Source organism: Cinclus cinclus, unplaced genomic scaffold (genome assembly GCF_963662255.1).
Source record: "Cinclus cinclus unplaced genomic scaffold, bCinCin1.1 SCAFFOLD_298, whole genome shotgun sequence".
Taxonomy (NCBI): Eukaryota; Metazoa; Chordata; class Aves; order Passeriformes; family Cinclidae; genus Cinclus; species Cinclus cinclus.
In genome coordinates, this window is record NW_026912112.1 from 1 (window position 1) to 25,068 (window position 25,068).

General features: G+C 45.1%; 3 protein-coding genes across 3 annotated transcripts; 2 read left to right on the top strand and 1 right to left on the bottom strand.

The window, feature by feature from the left end:
• The first annotated feature begins 1,918 nt into the window (after window positions 1-1,918).
• LOC134057440 (C5a anaphylatoxin chemotactic receptor 1-like) lies at window positions 1,919-3,271 on the top strand. The gene has a single exon (XM_062514426.1). The coding sequence runs from the start codon at window positions 2,204-2,206 to the stop codon at window positions 3,269-3,271; it is 1,068 nt and encodes a 355-aa protein (XP_062370410.1). The 5' UTR covers window positions 1,919-2,203.
• A 5,948-nt stretch (window positions 3,272-9,219) lies between these two features.
• LOC134057441 (leucine-rich repeat and fibronectin type III domain-containing protein 1-like protein) lies at window positions 9,220-11,969 on the top strand. Its single transcript, XM_062514427.1, has one exon. It carries the CDS (start codon window positions 9,923-9,925, stop codon window positions 11,339-11,341), a length of 1,419 nt encoding a protein of 472 aa, XP_062370411.1. The 5' UTR covers window positions 9,220-9,922; the 3' UTR covers window positions 11,342-11,969.
• Window positions 11,970-16,610: 4,641 nt separating this feature from the next.
• Window positions 16,611-24,447, bottom strand: LOC134057442 (protein YIF1B-like). The gene is made up of 5 exons (XM_062514428.1): window positions 24,034-24,447; window positions 22,428-22,485; window positions 20,912-21,067; window positions 19,284-19,377; window positions 16,611-17,304 (listed from the first exon to the last, which is right to left on the bottom strand). The coding sequence occupies exons 2-5, from the start codon at window positions 22,481-22,483 to the stop codon at window positions 17,149-17,151; spliced, it is 462 nt and encodes a 153-aa protein (XP_062370412.1). The 5' UTR covers window positions 22,484-22,485; window positions 24,034-24,447; the 3' UTR covers window positions 16,611-17,148.
• Window positions 24,448-25,068: the final 621 nt, after the last annotated feature.

Below are 25,068 nucleotides of genomic sequence, written 5' to 3' on the forward strand. Positions count from 1 at the left end.
GGAACTGGGGACCCAAAAAATGGAACTGGGGACCCCAAAAAATGGGGGTGGGGACCCCAAAAATGGGGGTGGGGACCCCAGAAATGGGGGTGGGGACCCAAAAAATGGGGGTGGGGACCCAAAAAATGGAACTGGGGACCCCAAAAATGGGGGTGGGGACCCAAAAATGGAACTGGGGACCCCAAAAATGGGGGTGGGGACCCAAAAAATGGAACTGGGGACCCCAAAAATGGAACTGGGGACCCCAAAAATGGGGGTGGGGACCCAAAAAATGGAACTGGGGACCCCAAAAATGGGGGTGGGGACCCAAAAATGGGGGTGGGGACCCAAAAAAATGGAACTGGGGACCCCAAAAATGGGGGTGGGGACCCAAAAAATGAACTGGGGACCCCAAAAATGGAACTGGGGACCCCAAAAAATGGGGGTGGGGACCCCAAAAATGTGGTGGGGACCCAAAAATGGGGGTGGGGACCCCAGAAATGGGGGTGGGGACCCAAAAAATGGGGGTGGGGACCCAAAAAATGGAACTGGGGACCCCAAAAAATGGGGGTGGGGACCCAAAAATGGGGATGGGGACCCCCAAAAATGGGGGTGGGGACCCAAAAAATGGAACTGGGGACCCCAAAAATGGGGGTGGGGACCCAAAAATGGAACTGGGGACCCCAAAAATGGGGGTGGGGACCCAAAAATGGGGGTGGGGACCCAAAAAATGGAACTGGGGACCCCAAAAATGGGGGTGGGGACCCAAAAAATGGGGGTGGGGACCCCCAAAAATGGGGGTGGGGACCCAAAAAATGGAACTGGGGACCCCAAAAATGGGGGTGGGGACCCAAAAATGGGGGTGGGGGACCCAAAAAATGGAACTGGGGACCCCAAAAATGGTGGGTGGGGGACCCCAAAAATTGAACTGGGGACCCCAAAAATGGGGGTGGGGACCCAAAAATGGAACTGGGGACCCCAAAAATGGGGGTGGGGACCCAAAAATGGGGGTGGGGACCCAAAAAATGGAACTGGGGACCCCAAAAATGGGGGTGGGGACCCAAAAAATGGGGGTGGGGACCCCAAAAATGGAACTGGGGACCCAAAAATGGGGGTGGGGACACCAAAAATGGAACTTGGGACCCCAGAACACCTTGGTCACCTGGTGGGGTGGGGTTGAGGGACCTTTAGGAGGTCCTGGATCACCTGGACAGGTTCAGGACCCACCTTGGGATCTTTAGGATCACCTGGACAGGTTCAGGACCCACCTTGGGATCTTTAGGATCACCTGGGCAGGTTCAGGACCCACCTTGGGACCTTTAGGATCACCTGGGCAGGTTCAGGACCCACCTTGGGATCTTTAGGATCACCTGAGCAGGTTCAGGACCCACCTTGGGACCTTTAGGATCACCTGGGCAGGTTCAGGACCCACCTTGGGACCTTTAGGATCACCTGGACAGGTTCAGGACCCACCTTGGGATCTTTAGGATCACCTGGGCAGGTTCAGGACCCACCTTGGGATCTTTAGGATCACCTGGACAGGTTCAGGACCCACCTTGGGATCTTTAGGATCACCTGGGCAGGTTCAGGACCCACCTTGGGACCTTTAGGATCACCTGGGCAGGTTCAGGACCCACCTTGGGATCTTTAGGATCACCTGGGCAGGTTCAGGACCCACCTTGGGATCTTTAGGATCACCTGGGCAGGTTCAGGACCCACCTTGGGATCTTTAGGATCACCTGAGCAGGTTCAGGACCCACCTTGGGATCTTTAGGATCACCTGGACAGGTTCAGGACCCACCTTGGGATCTTTAGGATCACCTGGGCAGGTTCAGGACCCACCTTGGGATCTTTAGGATCACCTGGGCAGGTTCAGGACCCACCTTGGGACCTTTAGGATCACCTGGGCAGGTTCAGGACCCACCTTGGGACCTTTAGGATCACCTGGGCAGGTTCAGGACCCACCTTGGGATCTTTAGGATCACCTGGACAGGTTCAGGACCCACCTTGGGATCTTTAGGATCACCTGAGCAGGTTCAGGACCCACCTTGGGATCTTTAGGATCACCTGGGCAGGTTCAGGATCCACCTTGGGATCTTTAGGATCACCTGGACAGGTTCAGGACCCACCTTGACCCACCCCTGCCCTACTCTGATCACCCCCACCCCCACCTTAACCCCTTCCCCGCCACCCCCAGGTATCCCCAGGTATCCCCCGCCACACCATGGACACGCTGCCCACCCCCTTCTACCTGTGGGACCCCAGCTGGAACGACACCTGGAACGACACCTGGAACGACCTCTTCGAGCTGGACGCGGCCGAAATCCCGCTCGGCCACCGCTTCGTGCTGACCCTCTACGCGGTCATCTTCCTCCTGGGCGTGCTGGGCAACGGCGCCGTGCTCTGGGTGACCGCGGCCGAGCTGCGCCGGACGGTCAACGGCGTTTGGTTCTCCCACCTGGCCTTGGCCGATCTCCTCAGCTGCTTGGCCTTGCCCTTCTTGGCCTTGCCGTTGACCACTGACCACCACTGGCCCTTGGGCCGCTTTGCCTGCAAGGTGTTGCCGTCCTTGACCGTGCTGGCCATGTTCTCCAGCGTCCTTCTGCTGACGGCCATCAGCGCTGACCGCTACGCGCTGGTCGCTCGCCCGGTGTGGTGCCACAACCGCCGAACGCCCGCCTTGGCCAACGCGGCCTGCGCCGGCGCTTGGGCGTTGGCCGCGCTGTTGACCGTGCCTTCCTTCGTCTTCCGCACCGTCCGGCTCGACCACTTCTCGTCCAAAGCCACCTGCGTGTTGTCCTACGCCGCCGTCCGGCCGCACCAGCGCGGCACCGAGCTGACCACCGCCGTCGTGCGGTTCCTCTGCGGTTTCCTGGCGCCGTTCGTGGTCATCTCGGTGTGTTACGGCCTCCTCTTGAGCCGCGTCCGCGAGAGGGGGTTGGGTCGGTCACAGAGAGCCACCAGGACGGTGCTGGTGGTCGTCGTCAGCTTCTTCGTCTGTTGGTTGCCGTATCACGTGGTGGGGTTGGTGCTGGCGGCCGGCGCGCCGGACGCCGCGGCGTTTCGCGGCGCTCAGGCCGCCGACCCCGCGGTGGCCGGGTTGGCGTACGTCAACGGTTGCGTCAATCCCATCATCTACCTGGCGATGGGGCGGGGTTTGGGGCAGGTGAGGCGCTCGTGGCGGGCGCTGCTCAGGGGGGTGCTCAGCGACGACGCCGCGAGCGCGGCCGGAGACGGGCGGGGACGGAGCGTGGTCACTGCCGAGGAGGGCAGTGAGGGCACCGCGGTGTGAGGGGGTGGCCGTCGGTGCGGGCGTGGTCATCGTCATGGGCGTGGTCATCGTTGTGGTCATTGTCATGGTCATCATTGTCACGGTCATGGTCGTCATCATGGTCATGGTCATCGTTGTCACTGTCGTGGTTGTGGTCATGGTCATTGTCATCATTATAATCATTGTCGTTGCCATCGTCATCATCGTTGTCATTGTCATCGTCGCGGTCATTGTCACTGTCATCATAATCGTGGTCCTGGTCGTCGTCGTCATCGTCATCGTCATTGTCATCATCACCATGGTTATCGCCTCATCGTCATTGTCATCATCATGGTCCTGGTCATCGTCATCATCGTCATTGTCATCATCATCATCATCATCGTCATCGTCATTGTCATCATCATCATCGTCATCGTCATTGTCATCATCATGGTCCTGGTCATCGTCATCATCGTCATCATCGTCATTGTCATCATCATCATCATCGTCATCATCGTCATTGTCATCATCATGGTCCTGGTCATCGTCGTCGTCATCGTCATTGTCATCATCATCATCATCGTCATTGTCATTGTCATCATCATCATCAATGCAATCATTGTTGTCATCACTGTCATGGTGTGGGGACACTTGGGGACACCTGGGGAACACTTGGGGACACCTGGGGACACCTGGGGGATATCTGGGGGATATCTGGGGACACCTGGGGAACACTTGGGGACACCTGGGGACACCTGGGGGATATCTGGGGACACCTGGGGACACTTGGGGACACCTGGGGACACCTGGGCGATATCTGGGGACACTTGGGGACACCTGGGCGATATCTGGGGACACTTGGGGACACCTGGGGGATATCTGGGGACACCTGGGGGATATCTGGGGACACCTGGGAACACCTGGGGACATCTGGGGGATATCTGCGGACACCTGGGGAACACTTGGGGACACTGGGGGACCCTTGGGGACACCTGGGGGATATCTGGGGGATATCTGGGGACACCTGGGGAACACTTGGGGACACCTGGGGACACCTGGGGGATATCTGGGGACACTTGGGGACACCTGGGGGATATCTGGGGACACCTGGGGACACTTGGGGACACCTGGGGACACCTGGGGGATATCTGGGGACACCTGGGAACACTTGGGGACACCTGGGGACACCTGGGGGATATCTGGGGACACCTGGGGAACACTTGGGGACACTGGGGGACACCTGGGGGACACCTGAGGTGGGCAGTGTCAGGGGTGGAATTTAGGGAGGGGTGGGATTAATGGGATCCAGGAATTCAGGGATTTGGGGAGATTCAGGAATTTGGGAATTCAGGAATTCAGGAATTCAAGGATTCAGGGATTCGGGGGGGATGAGATGAAATTCCAGGATTTAGGGGCTGGGATTCCGGGAATGGGAAAGAATTTGGGAATTCGGGAACTCGGGAATTTTGGGGGGGATGAAATGAAATTCCAGGATTTAGGGGCCGGGAATGGGAAAGAATTTGGGAATTCAGGAACTCAAGGATTCAGGAATTCCAGAGAACGGCACCCAAAAAAAAAAATAAAATAAAATAAATAAAAATTCCCCCCCAAATCCATCAAACCTCCAAAATTCCTGGGGAAAAAAAAAAAGGAAAAAAAAAAAAAAAAGGAAAAAAAGAAAAAAAAAAAAGCCAAAATTTCCCAAACCCCCCCCCCCCAAAAAAAAAAAAATCCCGAAAATTCCCACCAGAGCCCCTCCCCCCGCTCCTCCCCATTATCCCGCCCCTCCCCCCGCGGCCGCAGAGGGGGGAGGGGCGAGAGCTCCTCCTCCTCTTCCTCCTCCTCTTCCTCCTCCTCTTCCTCCTCCTCTTCCTCCTCCTCCTCCTCCTCCTTTTCCTGCTTTTCCTGATTTTTTTTTTTTATTTTATTTAATTTTTTTTTTGTTGTTGTTTTTCCCCTCCCTTCCCTTTTCCCTTCTTCCCTTTTTTTTTTGCTTTTTTCCTTCTTTTCCTGCTCCCTCCTCCCGGGATCGCTCCCGGCCATGGAAGGCTCGGGACCCCCGGGAGGGGCGCGGGGGTCGCAGCCCCCCTGAAACCACGGCGGGAAAAGGTGAGTTCCAAACGGGGGGGGGGGGGGGTTAGGGGAGGTGGTGGGAAAAAAAAATAATAAAATATTTAAAAAAAAATAAAATTAAAAATCGGGAAAAAACGAGGAGCGGGGGGGGGGAAAAAAAGATAAAAAAAATAGGATAATCCACCAAAAAAAAAACCCCAAAAACCTCCCCCCACCCGCGATAAAATCGAGATAAAACCGCGACAAAATCGGGATAAAACCGCGATAAAATCGGGATAAAACCGCGAAAAAATCGGGATAAAACCGCGAAAAAATCGGGATAAAACCGCGAAAAAATCGGGATAAAACCGCGAAAAAATCGGGATAAAACCGCGATAAAATCGGGATAAAACCGCGATAAAATCGGGATAAAACCGCGATAAAATCGGGATAAAACCGCATTCTCCCCCCGCGTTTTTTTTTCCAGCGGCGACCCCTCCCAAATTTTCCATCTTTTTAACCCTTCCGTGGAAAAATAGGAGCTTCCGAGATTTGAGTTTTGGGTTTTTTTGGGGTTTTTTGTTTTATTTTTTTTTCGGGTTGGGGGGATTTTTGAGTTTTTTCCAGCATCCCATAAATCCGCCGTGTCATCCAGGTGTGGCTTTTCCAGGTGTGGCTTTTCCAGGTGTGGCAACACCTGGAAAAAAAAATCCTGCGGGATTTTTCTTGAATTTTCCTTAAATCCACGAGGGGGGGGGGAAAAATTAAAATAAAAAGGGTTTTTTTTTGGGGGGGGGGGTTTGAATATATTTATTTCCTGATGTTTTTCTCTTTATTTTTTTTCTGGGATTTTCCCCGTTTTTCTCTTTTTTTTTTTTCTTTTTTCTTTTTTTTTTACCCCTCCCGGCACCTGCAATTCCTGATTTTATTTATTTATTTATTTATTTTTAATTTATTTTATTTATTTATTTTTTTTTTCCCATGCTCCGAGCAGGGCGCGTCCTTCCCGCGTTGCGGCGGCGTTGGAATTCTCAACCTTAAAAAAAAAAAAAAAAAAATCCTTTTAAAAAAAATCCTTTTAAAAAAATAATCCTTTAAAACCTCTCAAAATCCCCCCCCTAATAATTTTTTTTTTTTTTTTTTTTTTGTTTTAACCCTTTTCGACCCACAGGGGACAAGGCACGGCGGTGTCATTGAAAATTCCCACCGGGATTTTTTTTATTTATTTATTTTTTTTTTTCCCCCCGTGGAAATCCACGATGGAAATGCAGATTTTATTTTTTTTATTTCTTCCTTAAAAAAAAAATAAGACAAAAATAAATATTTTTTCACTCTAAACCAACCCAAAATTCCAATATTTTCTTTTTTTTTTTTTTTTTTTCCAGGAATTCTTGCAGCCCCGAGGGGAAATTCTTTGCTGGGGTTGCTGGGTTAGAAGCTGAAAAATTCGCTTTTTTTCCCCAAGGAAAATCCTGGGTTTTTTTAAAGGGGAAAAAAAAAAAGGAGAGGATTTTGGTGGTGTTTTGACCTTTAAAATGAAGATTTTTTTAGGGATGCTCCTTTTTTGTTTCCCCCTGGAAAATCGGGATTTGCCGGCACCTGGATAAGATTCCCCCCCCCCCACATCCCTCACCCTCCTTTTTTTTTTTTTTTCTTATATAATTTAGGCTGGAATTCCACATTTTTTTAAATCTTGGGAATGATTTTTCCAGGTGGGGGGGGGGGGGGGGTGGGGGGGGAACCAAAATCTTGATTTTTGGTTATTTTGATGCTCCTGGATTCACAAATTCCAAAGGAGATTTTTTGATTTTTTTTTTTTTTCCCCCCCCTCAAGGCCTCGGGCCACACCTGGATTTGGGAATGTGCAGCTGAAGTTTGGAAAAGTGGGGAAAAAAATATTTTTATTAAATTTTTTAAATTTTTTTTTTTTTTTTTTGGTGGGGGGAGGGGGGGGAGGAATAATCCCAAAATGGGTCAATCCCTGCCGGTTCGGATTTGGACCTGGAATTGATGGAATTTATGGAATTTTTTGGGATGCTTCGGGTGGGAAAAGGGACCTTGAAGTAGGGGTGGGGTGGGGTGGGGGGAAATCCCAATCCCTGGGAAGGAAAAAAATGGAATTTAGGGCAGGAAAAGGAAGGAATTTTACTGGTTTGAACTGGGAGGGGGAAAAAAAAATAAAAAAAATCCCACATTCCCAAGGTTTTGGGGAAAATCACTTGGAATTAAGGGGGGGTTGGGGGATGCTTTTTTTCTTTCAGATTTTGGGATTTGGGACTTTTGGTATTTCCCTCATTGCTACTTTTCCCTCAGAAATCTTGGAATTTGGAGCTTGGCCTACTCCAAATCCTCATTTTCCCTCCAAAATCTTGGAATTTTGGGCCTTGTAACCCCCCAAATCCCACTTTTTCCACTCCGAAATTGTGGAATTTTGGGCCTGGCACGTCCCAAATCCCACTTTTCCAACACAAGCCCTGGAATTTTGCGCTCAGATTTTCCCCCTTTCTCACTTTTCCCCTCAGAAATCTTGGAATTTTGGGCCTGGCCTACTCCAAATCCTTCCTTCCCTGTCCTCAAATCCCAGGAATTTTGGGCCTAGCACATCCCAAATCCCATTTTCCCCTCCAAAATCTTGGAATTTTGGGCCTTGTCCCCCCCAAATCCCACCTTTTCCATTCCAAAATCCCGGAATTTTGCGTTCAACACTTCCCTCTTTCCCACTTTTCCTCTCAGAAATCTTGGAATTTGGAGCTTGGCCTACTCCAAATCCTCATTTTCCCTCCAAAATCTTGGAATTTTGGGCCTTGTCCCCCCCAAATCCCACCTTTTCCCTCTAAAATCCTGGAATTTTGAGCTTGGCCTATTCCAATTTTTCCCTTTCTAAAATCTTGGAATTTTGGGTCTGGCCCTGCCTAAATCCATTTCCCCCCCCCCCCTTTGGAATTCTCTTGGAAAATCAGGAAAATCCTCATTTTCCTCATTCCTGGAGGATTTTTGGGAAAGATTCCCAAGAATTTGGAATCCCAGGGGATTTTGGGATGAAGGGAAATCCCCAGGGGATCTCAGGGAGGTTTTCAGGGATTATTTGAATTTTTTTCTTCGTTAAGGATGAATAGGATTATGTTTAATTAGCTTGTATTAATTAATTCTTTATTTGTCCTAATGAATAGGATTTATTTAATTATTGTTTTGATTTCTGTTATTTTCAAGCTGTTTTAATTACAAAGCGTTTTCATCCTTATTTTAGTTTTGAGTTATATTTCATTTTAATGTATGGTTATATTCATTAAATTTATTAATCAAGCTAATAAAGTTATTAATCAATTTATTAACTGAGTAATATTTTTCTTTACAATTGCTAGTTTAAAATTGTTTATAATAATTTATAATTATTTTAAGGTTATTATCATTGTTTTTCAATTTATTATTATTTAAAATTTATTTTTAAATCGAGTGTTAGTTATAATTTCACATTGTAATTTTTCTGTAATATTATTTTAGATTTAAATATTGCCATTATTGTTCTGAATTGATTCTCTATAATTTCTTATCAGTTCAATTTTTGATTATTATTTATTTTAATCCCTAATTCTATGACTCTTCTCAATGCATTCATTCATATTTCAAATTCATTCTTTTATTTCTGTTATTAATTTCCCATTTTAATTTTCAATATTTTAACTTCTGTTCTTTCACTTTTAATGATTTTACTGTAATTATTTGAAGTTTTAATGTTTTGTTTTCAATATCTTTATTATTATATGTTAATATTGTATTTTAATATTGGATTTGTAATATTTTAATATTGTTCTTTTCTTATTTCAATTTGTTTGAAATATTTTAATTTCCATGAGTTTATGTTGATTACTTAATTCCCATCATTCTTATTTCAATTTCATTATTTTTCTATTAACATTTCCATTCTTATTTTCCACTTATCTTTAATTCCTCCCTATTCTGAATTTGCATTAATTTTTAATTAATTTCTTTAATGAATTCTTTTCATTCCATCATAGGGAATTCTTTTAAATTTAATATTCATTATTATTCAGTTTATTACCTCCCAACCTCTTGGAATTAAAACTTGGTTTTAACCCCGAAACTCAACCGAATGTCTCTTTTTTTTTTTTTTTTTGCTAACTCAGCAATTTTTTTTCCTAATTCCACTTTTTTTTTTTTTTTAATTCCGCCCTTTTTTCTTTTGCTAATTCTGCCATTTTTTGCCCCCAGATTCCCATTTTTCCTTCTCAGGTTTGGGATTTCCCTCCCAGCTGAATTCTTGGGCTCGAATCTTGACCCTAAACTTGGTTTGAACCCCAAAACTCAATGAATTCTCCCAAATTCCTCCATTTTTTTTCCCTAATTCCGCCCTGGTTTTTTTTGCTAGTTCTGCTTTTTTTTCCCCTAATTCCGCCATATTTTTTTTGCTAATTCCGTTTTCTTTCTAATTCCACTTTTTTCCCCAATTCTGCCATTTTTTTTGCTAATTCCATTTGTTTTTCCAATTCCGCCATTTTCTTTTCCTATTCCGCCATTTTCTTTGCTACTTCCGCCATTTTCTTTTCCAATTCCGCCATTTTCTTTTCTAACTCCGCCCTTTTTTTTCCCAAATTCCCTCCCAGATTCCCGTTTTTCCCGACGATGGAAAACCTCCTGCTGCCTCTCCTCCTCCTCCTCTTCTTCTTCTTCTTCACCACAACCACCACGAACTCCCCGCCCTGCCCCAAACGCTGCTCGTGCCAGAACCTCTCGCCGTCCTTCACCATCCTCTGCACCAAAACCGGGCTCCTCTTCGTGCCGGCCGGCATCGACCGGCGCACGGCCGAGCTTCGGCTCATGGATAATTTCATCACCGTCCTCCGGAAACGGGATTTCGCCAACATGACCCAGTTGATCCACTTGACCTTGTCCCGAAACACCATCAGCCAAATCATGCCTTACGCCTTCTCCGACCTCAAGGGCCTCCACGCCCTCCACCTGGACAGCAACCGCTTGACGGCGATTAACGAGGAGCACTTCAAAGGGTTAATTAATTTGCGCCACTTAATCCTGAGCAACAACCAGCTCAGCTTCATCTCGCCCAAATCCTTGGATGATTTCTTGGAGACCATCGAGGATTTGGATTTGTCCTACAACAATTTGGTGGATGTTCCTTGGGGGACGGTGGCCAAGCTCTCCAACGTCAACACGGTGAGTTTGGATCACAACCTCATCGAGTTCGTGCCCGAGGGGATTTTTTCCAACCTCCACAAGTTGGCCAGGTTGGACATGACCTCCAACAAACTCAAGAAGATCCCACCGGATCCGCTGTTCTCCCGCATCCCCGTCTACGCCAAATCCAAAGGTTCTCCGTTGACCTCGTTGGTGTTGAGTTTCGGTGGGAACCCTCTCCATTGCAACTGCGAGTTGGTTTGGTTGCGGCGTTTGACGCGGGAGGACGACCTGGAAACCTGCGCCTCGCCGCCGGAATTGATGGGGAAATATTTTTGGAGCATCCGGGAGGAAGAATTCGTCTGCGAGCCACCCATGATCACTCACCGGACGCCCAAATTGGTGACGGCCGTCGGTCAAAGCGCGTCCTTGAAGTGCAAAGCCGTCGGCGATCCCGATCCTTACGTCCGGTGGATCGCTCCGGACGGTAAATTGGTGGCCAACACATCCCGGACGGTTTCGTACGAGAACGGCACTTTGGATATTTTGGAAGCGGCGTTGGGCGATCAAGGAACGTTCACTTGCATCGCCTCCAACGCCGCCGGCGAGTCGACGGCGCCGGTGGAATTCCGGGTGGTGCCGGACGCCAACGGTACCGAGTGTGAAGAAGAGGAAGGGAAAAAAACTGGAACGGCGAGGCCGGAGCCGTCGGATATTTTGATTTCGGCCAAATCGAGTTTTTCCAACGATTCCAAGCTGGAAAAAGGGGACAAGGGGGGGGTGGTGGTGGCCGAGGTGACGGCGACGTCGGCGTTGGTGCGGTGGCCGCCGCAGGAAGAGCTGGAAGGGTTGAGGATGTACCAGATCCAGTACAACAGCTCGGCGGACGAGATCCTGGTTTATCGGTGATTTGAGGGCGGAGGGGAAAAAAAATTTGGGGTGGGAAGGGGGGACGGGGGAATGCGGGAAAAAGGGAACGTGGGAAAACGGGTGGAAAAAAATGTGAAAAAAACAGATGGGAAAATGCAGAAAAGAGGGCGGGGAATGTGGGAAAATGGGTGGGAAATGTGGTAAAAAAAAAAAAAAAGGGTGGAAAAGCGGGGATGTGGAAAAAGGGTTGGGGAATGTGAGAAAACGGGTGGGAAAAGTGAAAAAAAAAAAAAACAGGTGGAAAATGATATGGAAAAAGGGATGGGGAATGTGGAAAAACAGCTGGAAATGGGGAAAAAAGGGAGGGAAATGTGGAAAAACGGGAATGTGGAAAAACGGGTGCGAAATGTGAAAGAAACAGATGGGAAAATACAGAGAGGAGGGTGGGGAATACGGAAAAACGGGTGGGAAATGGGAAAAAAAAAAAGGGTGGAAAATAATATGGAAAAACGGGGGGAAATAGGTGGGAAATGTGGAAAAACAGGTGGAAAATAATGTGGAGAAAGGGATGGGGAATGTGGGAAAACGGGTGGAAAAAAGTGAAAAAAAAACAGAAAAATAAAAGTAAACGAGGGAAAACTGGGGTGGAAAATGGGGGGGGGGGGGTGGGAGGTGAAATTGGATGGAAAAAATGGAAAAAAAGAGCTGGAAAACAGGGAAAAGTGGCTGAAAAATTGTGGGGAAATGGTTGAAAACCAGGAAAAGGAGGTGGAATAGGGTCTGGAAAATAGGGGAGAAAGGAGCTGGGAAAAAAAAAAAAAAGGGGGAAAGTAAGGTGGAAAAACATGGAAAAAAGACCCTAAAAAAGAGGGAAGAAAAGTGTAAAAAAGTGTGGAAAAAAACGGGGAAAAAAGAGAAAAAAAGAGGGGAAAAAAAGCAGAAAAAAAAATGGGAATTGACGGCAAACGGAATTGCCATTGCCATTCCAGGATGATCCCGGCCCCCAGCGCCTCCTTCTCGCTGTCGGACCTGGAAATTGGGAAACTGTGGGAAAACTGGGGTGGAAAATGGGGGGAGAAAAGGTGGGAGAAGAGCTGGAAAAGTGGGAAAAGAAGCTGGAGAAGGGTGTGAAAATCGGGGTGGGGGGGGGGTGGGGGGTGAAGGTGGGAAAACGGCTCAAAAAAAAAAAAAAGAGAAAAAAAAGCGTTAAAAAAGCGTTAAAAACGCGGGGGAAAAAAAGTGCCAAAAAAAAAAAAAAGCGGGAAAAAAAGCGGGAAAAACCCCGAAAAAGTGGGAAAAACCGGGGAAAAAGCAGGAATTGACGGCAAATGGAATTGCCATTGCCATTCCAGGATGATCCCGGCCCCCAGCGCCTCCTTCTCGCTGTCGGACCTGGCACCGGGCCGCGATTACGAGCTCTGCGTTCTCGCCGTGTTTTCGGACGCTCGGAGCTCGCTGCCGGCCACGCGACCCTTGGGATGTTCCCGATTTTCCACGAGGCCGGAATTCCGGCCGTGCCGCTCGCTCCAGGCTCAGTTCCTGGGCGGGACCATGATCATCGTCATCGGCGGAATCATCGTGGCCTCGGTGCTGGTTTTCATCTTCATCCTCTTGATGAAGTACAAGATCCACAACAACCACCCCAAATCCAAGGGCAAATCCAACGTTTGCTCCCAAACCAACGGATCCCAGAGCGGATCCATGGGGAGATCCAGCTCCAAGCTGGGGGAGAGTTGGCAGCACCTGGAAAATTCCGGATGTGGGGTGGGGAAGGGGAGGGGGGGAGGGGAGTGGGAAGGGGAGAAAGGGGAAGGGGCGGAGGTGGGGTCGTGATGGAAGAGTTGGGGTGGGGGGCGTTGAGTCGGGAGGTCCGGGATGGATCCGGGAGATCCGGGATTGATCCAAGAGTTCTGGGATTGGTCCAGGAGATCCAGAATTGATCCAGGAGATCCGGGATTGGTCCAGGAGTTCTGGGATCGATCCAGGAGATCCAGGATGGATCCAGGAGTTCTGGGATCGGTCCAGGAGTTCTGGGATCGATCCAGGAGATCCGGGATCGATCCAGGAGTTCTGGGATCGATCCAGGAGAGATCCAGGAGTTCTGGGATCGGTCCGGGAGATCCGGGATCGATCCAGGAGTTCTGGGATCGATCCAGGAGTTCTGGGATCGGTCCGGGAGAGATCCAGGAGTTCTGGGATCAGTCCGGGAGATCCAGGATGGACCAGGGAGATCTGAGATTGATCCAGGAGTTCTGGGATTGGTCCAGGAGTACTGGAATTGGTCCTGGAGATCCGGGATGGATCCGAGAATTCCAGGAGTGATCCAGGAGTTCCAGAATGAGTCCGAGTGATCCAGAATTGATCCAGGACTTCTGGAATTGGTCCAGGAGATCCGGGATTGATCCAGGAGTTCTGGAATTAATCCAGAATGTCCAGGATGGCTCCAAGAGTTCCAGGATTGCTCCAGGAGTTCTGGAATTGGTCCGAGAGATCCAGAATTGATCCAGGAGTTCGGGAATTTATCCAGGAGCTCCAGGATGGCTCCAAGAGTCCCAGAATTCATCCAGGAGTTTTGGAATTGGTCCAGGAGATCCGGAATTGTTCCAGGAGTTCTGGAATTGATCCGAGAGATCCAGAATTGATCCAGGAGATCAGGATTTGTTCCCTGAGTTCCAGAATTGATCCAGGAGTTCTGGAATTGGTCTGGGCGTTCCGGAATTGATCCGAGAATTCTAGGATGGCTCCAGGAGTTCTGGAATTGATCCGGGACCTCCAGAATTGATCCAAGAATTCCAGAAAATTTCTGTCCCTGGAACTGCTCCAGAACCATCCAGAACTTTTGAAACCATCTCAGAACGGCTCCGTGGACACCCCTGGATCCGTCCCAACCCCTCCGGAACCATCCAGAACCTCCGGAACCGCTCTATGGACACCCCTGGATCCATCCCAACTCCTCCGGGACCTCCGGAACTGCTCCAAGGACCCTTCTGGATTCATCCCAAGTTCTCCAGAACTATCCAGAACCATCCAGAACTCCTCCAGAACCTCTGGAATTGCTCTATGGACAGTCCTGGATCCATCCCAACCTCTCAAGAACCACCCAGAGCCTCCAGAACTTCTGGAAGTTCTCCAGAGCCTCCGGAACGTCTCCAGAATGACTCCTAGGACCCTTCTGGAATCATCCCAAAGCTTCCAGAACCTCCAGAACTCCTCCAAGGACCCTTCTGGATCCATCTCAATCCCTCCAGAACCTCCAGAACTTCTCCGGACCTTCTCCAGAACCACCCAGGAACCTCCAGAACCGCTCCAGAACTTCTAGAACTTCTCCAGGACTTCTCCAGAACGAATCCCAGGACCCTTCTGGAATCTTCCCAAAGCTTCCAGAACCCTCCAGAACCATCTAGAACTCCTCCAGAACCTCTGAAAGTTCTCCAGAACCACCCAGAACCTTCAGAACCTCTGGAACGACTCCCAGGACCCTTCTGGAATCTTCCCAAAGCTTCCAGAACCCTCCAGAACCATCCAGAACTCCTCCAGAACCTCTGAAAGTTCTCCAGAACCACCCAGAACCTTCAGAACCTCTGGAACGACTCCCAGGACCCTTCTGGAATCTTCCCGAAGCTTCCAGAACCATCCAGAACCTCCAGAATGTCTCAAGGACCTCTGAAAGTTCTCCAGAACTTCTCCAGAACCTCCGGAAACTCTTCCAGAACGTCTCCGGAACCTCCGGAACGACTCCCAGGACCCTTCTGGAATCATCCCAAAGCTTCCAGAACCATCCAGAACCCGCGGGACGGCTCCGGCACCGCTCCAGGGACTCCTCCGGGTGGGATTTTAAGCTTCACTCTCGTCTATTTTTAAGCTCAGATGGTTTCAAAGATATTTTTTTAAAATCCTTGTCCACGGACGCCCTTTCGGGAATTTTCTTTGGGAATTTCGGATCCCCCCGGAACCTTCGAATCCCAAAGGGGATTTTGGATTTTTTTTTTTTTTTAATTTTTAATTTCAATTTTTTTTTTGGTGGGGGGGAGGGAGATTTTTTGGTGGGAGCGACTTTATAGAATATTTTTTGAAATTATTTTTTTTGGGGGGGTGTGGGGTTTTAAAATATTTATTTATTTATTTAAATCAACTTATTTTATTCATTTTATTTAATTATTTGTAGGGAATTAGGGGAATTTTGGGGGGATTTTTATTTTTTTAATTTTAAAGCATTTATTTATTTATTTATTCTTTATTTTGCAGAGCTTTGTTGGGGGAAATTTTTTTGGGAAATGTTTTTGGAATTTTTAAAAGAATCTTATTTATTTATTTATTTATTTATTTATTTATTTAGGGGGAATTTCTTTGGGAGGGAACAGATTTTTTTGGGGGAATTTTTTTGAAAGATATTTTTTTGGATTCTTTTCAGGAATTTTTTTGGTTTTTTTTTTTTTCTTCTTTTTTTTTTTCTTTTTTTTTTTTGTTGTGGTGGGGGAGGGTGGAATTTCGAGGGGGATTTTTCAGGGTTTTTTTTTTTCGTTCGGTTTTCCCGGCGTTGGATCCGAGACTTTTTTTAGGTAAAAAAAAAAAAAAGGCAAAAAAAAAAAAAAAAAGACAAAATAACAACAAAAAAAATTAAAAGAAAATCACAGGATTTTTTTTTTTGTTTGTTTGTTTTTGTTTGTTTTGTTTTGTTTATGAATCCAGCTGGGAATCCTCTCAGGATCCTGGGATTCCCTAAAAAAAAAAAAAGCTGGAAAAAAAAAAAAAGCTGGAATTCTTCATCTCTCCTAAGATTTGTTATAAAAAATTCTTAATTTCGCAATTCCGAGTGGGTTTTTTTTGGGGGGGCCAGTTTGGGGTGGGGAATTCCAAAAGAACTTTTAAAAAACCCAAAAAAAACAGGAATGGGAAAAAAAATGGATGAAAAAAATGGGGAAAATTCAGGGAAAACTGAGGGAAAAAAATGGGGAAAATTGAAGAAAAAAATGGAGGGGAAGGGAGGAAAAAAATAGGGGGGGAAAAAAAAGAGGAAAGATCGGATTTGAGGAATTTTGGGAATGCTGGTAGAGACAAGCCAGTGATTTTTAGGGGAAATTGGGGAAAAAAAGGGGGGAAATGTGGGAAAAGTGGCAGAAATTGGTAAAAATGGGGGGGAAAAAGGGGAAAATTGGGGGAAAAAAGGGGAAAATGGGAGAAAAAAAACCTCTTTGGTTGTTCCTTGGATTCATGGATGGGAAATTCCAGGATTTTCCTGCAACTCCGATGGAAATTCAGGCTAAAGCCCCAAATTCTCCCCAAAAAATCAACGCAAAGCCACCAAAACTTCTTCAAATTCCATTTATTGAAGCGACAGAGAAGAACGGGAATTTTTTTTTGGGGGGGGAGAAATCTTTGGAATTTTGGGATTTTTTTTCAGGATTTGGGAATTCAGGGGCATTCCCAACTACACAACCCCCTCAAAAAATTTGGATAAACTCTTAAAATTCCTCCCAAAATTCCCCAAAGAAATCAACCCAAAGCCACCAAAACTTCTTCAAATTCCGTTTATCGACGCGGCCGAAAACCGCGGGAATTTTTTGGGGGGGAAAAAACTCTGGAATTTTGGAGATTTTTCCTGGGAATTTGGGAATTCTGGGCCATCTCCCACCCCTTCCAAAAACTGGGATAAACCCCAGAATTCCTCCCAAAATCCCCCCCATAAATTCAACCCAAATCCACCAAAACTTCTTCAAATTCCGTTTATCGACGCGACCGAAAACCGCGGGAATTTTTTCTCGGGGGGGAAAAACTCTGGAATTTTGGAGATTTTTTTTTTTTTTTTTAATCCCCCCCTCAGGAATTTGGGGTCTCAGGATTCCTGCTCACCTGAGCAGGTGGAAGGTGAGCCAGTACATGAAGAGGGGCTGGGCGGCGGCGATGGCCACGGTCAGGTACATGCGCAGCTGGTTCTTGGCACCGCGCACCAAAACGCCCTCGGCCGCCGCCTCCGACAGCAGCTTCAGCCTCAGAGTCCGGATCTGGAACAAATTTGGGATTTAGGACGTGGGGATCGACGCCTCGGGTTCTTAAAAACCCCTAAAATCAAAAAAAACCCCACAAAAATCCCATTAAAAACGCCCCAAAATCCGCCCCAAAAACGCCGTCGGGTTCAGCAGCTTCAACCTCGGAATTCAGGATTTTGGAAATTTGGGGAAAATTTGGGAAAAATTTGGGATTTAGGACGTGGGGATCGACGCCTCGGGTTCTTAAAAACCCCTAAAATCAAAAAAAACCCCACAAAAAAAAACCCCAAAACACAAAAATGCCATTAAAAACGCCCCAAAATCCGCCCCAAAAACGTCGTCGGGTTCAGCAGCTTCAACCTCGGAATTCAGGATTTTGGAAATTTGGGAAAAATTTGGGAAAAATTTGGGAAAAATTTGGGATTTAGGACGTGGGGATCGATGCCTCGGGTTCTTAAAAACCCCTAAAATAAAAAAAAACCCCACAAAAAAAAAAAACAAAACACAAAAATCCCATTAAAAACGCCCCAAAATCCGCCCCAAAAACGCCGTCGGGTTCAGCAGCTTCAACCTCGGAATTCAGGATTTTGGAAATTTGGGGAAAATTTGGGAAAAATTTGGGATTTAGGACGTGGGGATCGATGCCTCGGGTTCTTAAAAAGCCCTAAAATCAAAAAAACCCCACAAAAATCCCATTAAAAACGCCCCAAAATCCGCCCCAAAAACGTCGTCGGGTTCAGTAGCTTCAACCTCGGAATTCAGGATTTTGGAAATTTGGGGAAAATTTGGGAGTTGGAAAATCGGGATGAGAATTTTCCAGATCCTTAGGTCCCCAAAATCCCCCCCCAAAAAAATTTCCAAACTTCCCACAAAACATCCCCCAAAATGGGAGAAGCAACCCCAAACCCTGAGAATCATTCAAAGGAATGCAGTGGAAATTTTGGGGATTTCGGGGAATTTTGCCAATCCCAAAACCCCCCCAAAGCCCCCAAAAAAATCCTAAAAAGCCCAAAAAAAAATTCCCAAAAAATCCCTCCAAAAAATCCCAAAAAATCCCTTTAAAAACCCCAGAAAAATTAAAAAAAGAAAAAATCCCCAAAAATATCTCAAAAAAAATCCCCAAAAATCCCAAAAAAAAATCCAAAAAAATCCCTAAAAAAACCCTAAAAAAGCCAAAAAAACCCCGAAAAAATCCCTAAAAAGCCCCCAAAAAATCCCTAAAAAAATCCATAAAAAATCCCAAAAAATCCCCAAAAATCCCTAAAAAACCCGCAAAAAATCCCCAAAAAATCCATAAAAAATCCCCAAAAAAATCCCCAAAAAATCCCAAAAAATCCCTAAAAATCCCTAAAAAACCCCCAAAAAATCCCCAAAAAAATCCCTAAAAAATCCCCAAAAAAGACCAAAAAAACCCCAAAAAAACCCCAAAAAATCTCCAAAAAATCCCTAAAAAGATCCATAAAAAATCCCAAAAAATCCCCAAAAAACCCCCAAAAAATGCCTAAAAAAATCCATAAAAAATCCCAAAAAATCCCCAAAAAATCCCCAAAAATCCCTAAAAAACCCGCAAAAAATCCCCAAAAATCCATAAAAAATACCCCAAAAAAACCCTAAACTTCCCTAAAAAATCCCTAAAAAACCCCCAAAAAATCTCCAAAAAAATCCCTAAAAAATCCCCAAAAAATCCCTAAAAAAATCCCCAAAAAATCCCTAAAAAATCTCTAAAAAATCCCAATAAATCCCTAAAAAATCCCAAAAAATCCCTAAAAAATCCCAAAAAATCCCCCCAAAACCCCCAAAAAATCCATAAAAAATCCCAAAAAATCCCAAAAAATCCCCAAAAAATCCCTAAAAACCCCCAAAAAATCCCCAAAAAATCCCCAAAAAATCCCCAAAAAAACCCAAAAAAATCCCAAAAACCCCCCCAAAAATCCCCCAAACCCCCCAAACATCCTAAAACCGGCCGGAAGTGCCCAGAAGTGGCCCGAGCTCACCATGAACACAAAAATCGTGAGGCAGCACCAGCTCAGGGCCACGCAGTATCCGAGGCCCCCGAGCAGCAGCCCGGCCACGAGCCCCACGATCATCCTGGGAAAACAACACAAAATCCGGGGGAATTGCACCTGCAGGTGGAAAAAACACCTGGGGAAAAACTGGGGGGGGATGGGGGGGGTGGGGGGGGGTGGGGGGAATGGGGAAAATGGGGGGGAAAATGGGGGAAAAATGGGGGGGAATGGGGGAAAAATTGGGGGAAAATGGGGGGAAAATGGGGGGGAAATGGGAAAAAATGGGAAAAAATGGGGGGAAAATGGGGGGGAATGGGGGGAAAATGGGGGGAAAATGGGGGGGAAATGGGGGGAAATGGGGGGAAATGGGGGGAAATGGGGGGAAATGGGGGAATAAATGGGGGGAAAATGGGGAAAAAAGGGAGAAAATGGGGGGAATGGGGAAAAATGGGGGGGAATGGGGAAAAAATGGGGGAAAAAATGGGGGGGAAATGGGGGGGAAATTGGGGGAAAATGGGGGGGAATGGGGGGAATGGGGGAATAAATGGGGGAATAAATGGGGGGAAAATGGGGAAAAATGGGGGAAAAATGGGGAAAAAATGGGGGGGAAATGGGGAAAATGGGGGAATAAATGGGGGAAAAATGGGGGGAAACGGGGAAAAAATGGGGGGAAAATGGGGGGGAATGGGGAGAAAATGGGGAAAAAGGGGGAAAACGGAAAAAAATGGGAAAAAAATGGAAAAAATCGAAAAAAAATGGGAAAAAAATGGGAAAAAAAAAGGGAAAAAAAATGGGAAAAAAATGGGAAAAAATGGGAAAAAATGGGAAAAAATGGGAAAAAAATCGAAAAAAAATAAAAAAAAAAATCGAAAAAAAATCGAAAAAAAATCGAAAAAAAATCGAAAAAAAATCGAAAAAAAATCGAAAAAAAATCGAAAAAAATGGGGAAAAAAACAGGAAAATAATGGGAAAAAAATGGAAAAAATCGAAAAAAAATGGGAAAAAAAAAGGGAAAAAAAATGGGAAAAAATGGGAAAAAAATGGGAAAAAAAATGGGAGAAAAATGGGAAAAATGGGAAAAAAATCGAAAAAAAATCGGAAAAAAATCGAAAAAAAATAGAAAAAAAATCGAAAAAAATCGAAAAAAAATCGGAAAAAAATCGGAAAAAAATCGAAAAAAATGGGGAAAAAACCAGGAAAAAAATGGGAAAAAAATGGAAAAATCGAAAAAAAATGGGAAAAAAAATGGGAAAAAAATGGGAAAAAATGGGAAAAAAAATGGGAAAAAATGGGAAAAAAAATGGGAAAAAAAATGGGAAAAAAATGGGAAAAAATGGGAAAAAATGGGAAAAAAATCGAAAAAAAATCGAAAAAAAATCGAAAAAAAATCGAAAAAAAATCGAAAAAAAATCGAAAAAAATGGGGAAAAAAACAGGAAAAAAATCGAAAAAAAATCGAAAAAAAATCGAAAAAAAATCGAAAAAAATGGGGAAAAAAACGGGAAAAAACGGGAAAATACGGGGAAAAAAATCGACAAAAAATGGGGAAAAGCCCCAAATGAATCGAAATAAAAAGGGGACTGAGAGGGGGTCCAAGAGGGGCCCTTTTGGGCTCACCCCACGTATTTGTAGCCAGCCAAGGCCAGCAGGTCGATGGGGGTGAGGTCGGTGCTCACGGTCACCAGGTAAAGGCTCAGCAGAACGCTCAGGATCTCCAGCAGCAACCACAGCAGGGCTGAGCTCGCCACCAAACCCAGGCTGTCGGGAGAAAACCTGAAAAATAAAACATTCCAAACGTCCCCCCCAAAAAAAAAAATTAAATTTGTATTTAGGGGTTTGTTCGTAAAGGTTTTAGAAGGAATTTTATGGGAAAAATAGGGTTTTTTTGGGAAAAAATAGGATTTTTTTTGAAAAAAATAGGATTTTTTTTTCGTTTTCTCAAAGGTTTTAGAAGGAATTTTATGGGAAAAATAGGATTTTTTGGGAAAAAAATAGGATTTTTTTTTCGTTTTCTCAAAGGTTTTAGAAGGAATTTTATAGAAAAAAATAGGATTTTTTTCAAAAAAAATAGGATTTTTTTCGAGGTTTTTTTTTTTTTCCTCAAAGGTTTTAGAAGGAATTTTTTTAGAAAAAAATAGGATTTTTTTTCGGGTTTTTTTTTTTTTTTCTCAAAGGTTTTAGAAGGAATTTTATGGAAAAAATAGGATTTTTTTCGGAAAAAAATAGGATTTTTTTTTCGTTTTCTCAAAGGTTTTAGAAGGAATTTTATGGAAAAAAAATAGGATTTTTTGGAAAAAAAATAGGATTTTTTTCAAAAAAAATAGGATTTTTTTTTCGTTTTCTCAAAGGTTTTAGAAGGAATTTTATGGAAAAAAAATAGGATTTTTTGGAAAAAAAATAGGATTTTTTTCAAAAAAAATAGGATTTTTTTTTCGTTTTCTCAAAGGTTTTAGAAGGAATTTTATGGGAAAAAAATAGGATTTTTTGGAAAAAAAATAGGATTTTTTTCAAAAAAAATAGGATTTTTTTTTCGTTTTCTCAAAGGTTTTAGAAGGAATTTTATGGGAAAAAAATAGGATTTTTTGGAAAAAAAATAGGATTTTTTTCAAAAAAAATAGGATTTTTTTTTCGTTTTCTCAAAGGTTTTAGAAGGAATTTTATGGAAAAAAATAGGATTTTTTTTTGGGTTTTTTTTTTTTTCTCAAAGGTTTTAGAAGGAATTTTTTAGAAAAAAATAGGATTTTTTTGGAAAAAAATAGGATTTTTTTTTCGTTTTCTCAAAGGTTTTAGAAGGAATTTTATAGAAAAAAATAGGATTTTTTTAGTAAAAAAATAGGATTTTTTTTCGGGTTTTTTTTTTTTTCTCAAAGGTTTTAGAAGGAATTTTTATAGAAAAAAATAGGATTTTTTTCGGAAAAAAATAGGATTTTTTTTTTCGTTTTCTCAAAGGTTTTAGAAGGAATTTTATAGAAAAAAATAGCATTTTTTTGAAAAAAATAGGATTTTTTTGAAAAAAATAGGATTTTTTTCGAAAAAAAATAGGATTTTTTTTTCGGGGTTTTTTTTTTTTCTCAAAGGTTTTAGAAGGAATTTTTTAGAAAAAAATAGGATTTTTTTCGGGGTTTTTTTTTACCTGTTTTGGGTGCCCAAAGCGAGGCCGGCGAGGAGGATGTAGGTGAGGAAGGACATGGCTGCAAGGGAATTTTGGGGGGTTTTTGGGGTTTTGGGGTTTTTTTTTTGGGTGGGGGGAAAGTGGGGGGATATTTTTAGAGAGTTTTGGGGATTTTTGAGGGGTTTTTTGGGGTTTTGGGGGATTTTTTGGGGGGTTTTTGAGGGTTTTTGGGGATTTTTTGGGGATTTTTTGGGGGTTTTTTTGGGGGTTTTTTTGAGGGGTTTTTTTTGAGGGAATTTAGAGGGAGATTTTGGGGTTTTTTGGTGAAAATTGGGGAGATTTGAAAGGGATTTTGGGAGATTTTTGGGGATTGTTGGAGAAAATTGGGGAGATTTGAAAGAGATTTGGGGAGATTTTTGGGGATTTTTGGGGATTTTTTGAGGGTTTTTTGAGGGTTTTTGAGGGAATTTAGAGGGAGATTTTGGGGGATTTTTTGGGGATTTTGGAGAAAATTGGGGAGATTTGAAAGGGATTTTGGGAGATTTTTGGGGATTTTTTGGGATTTTTTGAGGAATTTTTGTGGATTTTTTTGAGGGGTTTTTTGGGGTTTTGGGAGATTTTTTGGGGGTTTTTTGAGGGTTTTTTGGGATTTTTTGGGGATTTTTTGAGGATTTTTGGGGGTTTTTTTGAGGGTTTTTTTGAGGGAATTTAGAGGGAGATTTTGGGGGTTTTTGGTGAAAATTGGGGAGATTTGGAAGGGATTTTGGGAGATTTTTGGGGATTGTTGGAGAAAATTGGGGAGATTTGAAAGGGATTTTGGGAGATTTTTGGGGATTTTTTGGGATTTTTTGAGGAATTTTTGTGGATTTTTTGGAGGGGTTTTTTGGGGTTTTGGGAGATTTTTTGGGGGTTTTTTGAGGGTTTTTTGGGATTTTTTGGGGATTTTTTGAGGAATTTTTGGGGTTTTTTTTGAGGGAATTTAGAGGGAGATTTGGGGGGTTTTTGGTGAAAATTGGGGAGATTTGAAAGGGATTTTGGGAGATTTTTGGGGATTTTGGGGGATTTTTTGAGGATTTTTGTGGATTTTTTTGAGGGTTTTTGAGGAATTTAGGGGGAGATTTTGGGGGATTTTTGGGGGGGTTTTGGAGAAAATTGGGGAGATTTGAAAGGGATTTTGGAAGATTTTTGGGGATTTTTTGGGTTTTTTGAGGGTTTTTTTGAGGGTTTTTTTTTGGGTTTCTAAGGGAATTTAGAGGGAGATTTTGGAGGATTTTTGGAGGGTTTTGGGGGTATTTGGGGAAAATTGGGGAGATTTGAGGGGATTTTGGGAGATTTTGGGGGATTTTTTGAGGAGTTTTTTGGGGGGAATTTGTAGGGGAATTTTGGAAATTTTGTTTTTTTTGTGGGGTTTGGGGGTAAAATTGGGGAGATTTGAGGGGGATTTTGGGAGATTTTTTTTGGGGGGGAATTTTTGAGAGTTTCGGAGGGATTTTTAGAGGGAGATTTTTTTTTGGGTTGTTTTTGGGGGATTTTGAGGAGTGGGAAAATTGGGGAGATTTGAGGAGGATTCGTGAGGATCCAAAGATGGATTTTGGGGGTCCCAGGGGGTTTTTTGGGGGGTCCCTACCTGGGATATAAAGGTCGGGAGCGTTGACATCGAAGCGAGGAGCGACGGGAGCGTCCTGCTGGTACCGAACCTGCCAGTCCTGGGGGGCAAAAACAGCCCAAAATCGGCCAAAAACAGCCCAAAATCGGCCAAAAACACCTCAAAACACCCCAAAATACATCAAAAACAGCCCAAAATCATCCCAAAACACCCCAAAATCGGCCAAAAACAGCCCAAAATCGGCCAAAAACACCTCAAAACACCCCAAAATACATCAAAAACAGCCCAAAATCGGCCAAAAACAGCCCAAAATCGGCCAAAAACAGCCCAAAATCGGCCAAAAACACCCCAAAATCATCCCAAAACACCCCAAAATCGGCCAAAAACAGCCCAAAATCGGCCAAAAACACCTCAAAACACCCCAAAATACATCAAAAACAGCCCAAAATCAGCCCAAATCACCCCAAAATCGGCCCAAATCACCCCAAAACGGCCCAAACCCCCTCCCAGCCCTTCCCAGTCCCCCCAAAACCCCCTCCCAATCCCCTCCCAGTCCACCCCAGTAACCCCCAAACCTTTCCCAGTCCCCCCCAAACCCCTCCCAGTCCCTCCCAGTGCCCCCAAACCCCCTCCCAGTCCCTCCCAGTCCCCCCCAAACCCCCTCCCAGTCCCTCCCAGTAACCCCAAACCCCCTCCCAGTCACTCCCAGTAACCCCAAACCCCCTCCCAGTAACCCCAAAGCCCCTCCCAGTCCCTCCCAGTGCCCCCAAACCCCCTCCCAGTCCCTCCCAGTCCCCCCCAAACCCCCTCCCAGTCCCTCCCAGTAACCCCAAACCCCCTCCCAGTCACTCCCAGTAACCCCAAACCCCCTCCCAGTAACCCCAAAGCCCCTCCCAGTCCCTCCCAGTAACCCCAAAGCCCCTCCCAGTCCCTCCCAGTAACCCCAAACCCCCTCCAGTAACCCAAAGCCCCTCCAGTCACTCCCAGTAACCCCAAAGCCTCTCCCAGTCCCTCCCAGTAACCCCCAAAGCCCCTCCCAGTCCCTCCCAGTCCCCC

What these genes read in the sequence shown, in the direction of transcription:
- LOC134057440 (XM_062514426.1), top strand. Translation starts at nt 2,204, where the DNA reads ATGGACACGCTGCCCACCCCCTTCTACCTGTGGGACCCCAGCTGGAAC.
- LOC134057441 (XM_062514427.1), top strand. Translation starts at nt 9,923, where the DNA reads ATGGAAAACCTCCTGCTGCCTCTCCTCCTCCTCCTCTTCTTCTTCTTC.
- LOC134057442 (XM_062514428.1), bottom strand. Translation starts at nt 22,483, where the DNA reads ATGTCCTTCCTCACCTACATCCTCCTCGCCGGCCTCGCTTTGGGCACC. An exon ending in GCTGGCTACAAATACGTGGG is followed by an intron (nt 19,378 to 20,911) that starts GTGAGCCCAAAA and finishes TTGTTTTCCCAG; the next exon opens with GATGATCGTGGGGCTCGTGG. An exon ending in TCACGATTTTTGTGTTCATG is followed by an intron (nt 17,305 to 19,283) that starts GTGAGCTCGGGC and finishes AATTTGTTCCAG; the next exon opens with ATCCGGACTCTGAGGCTGAA.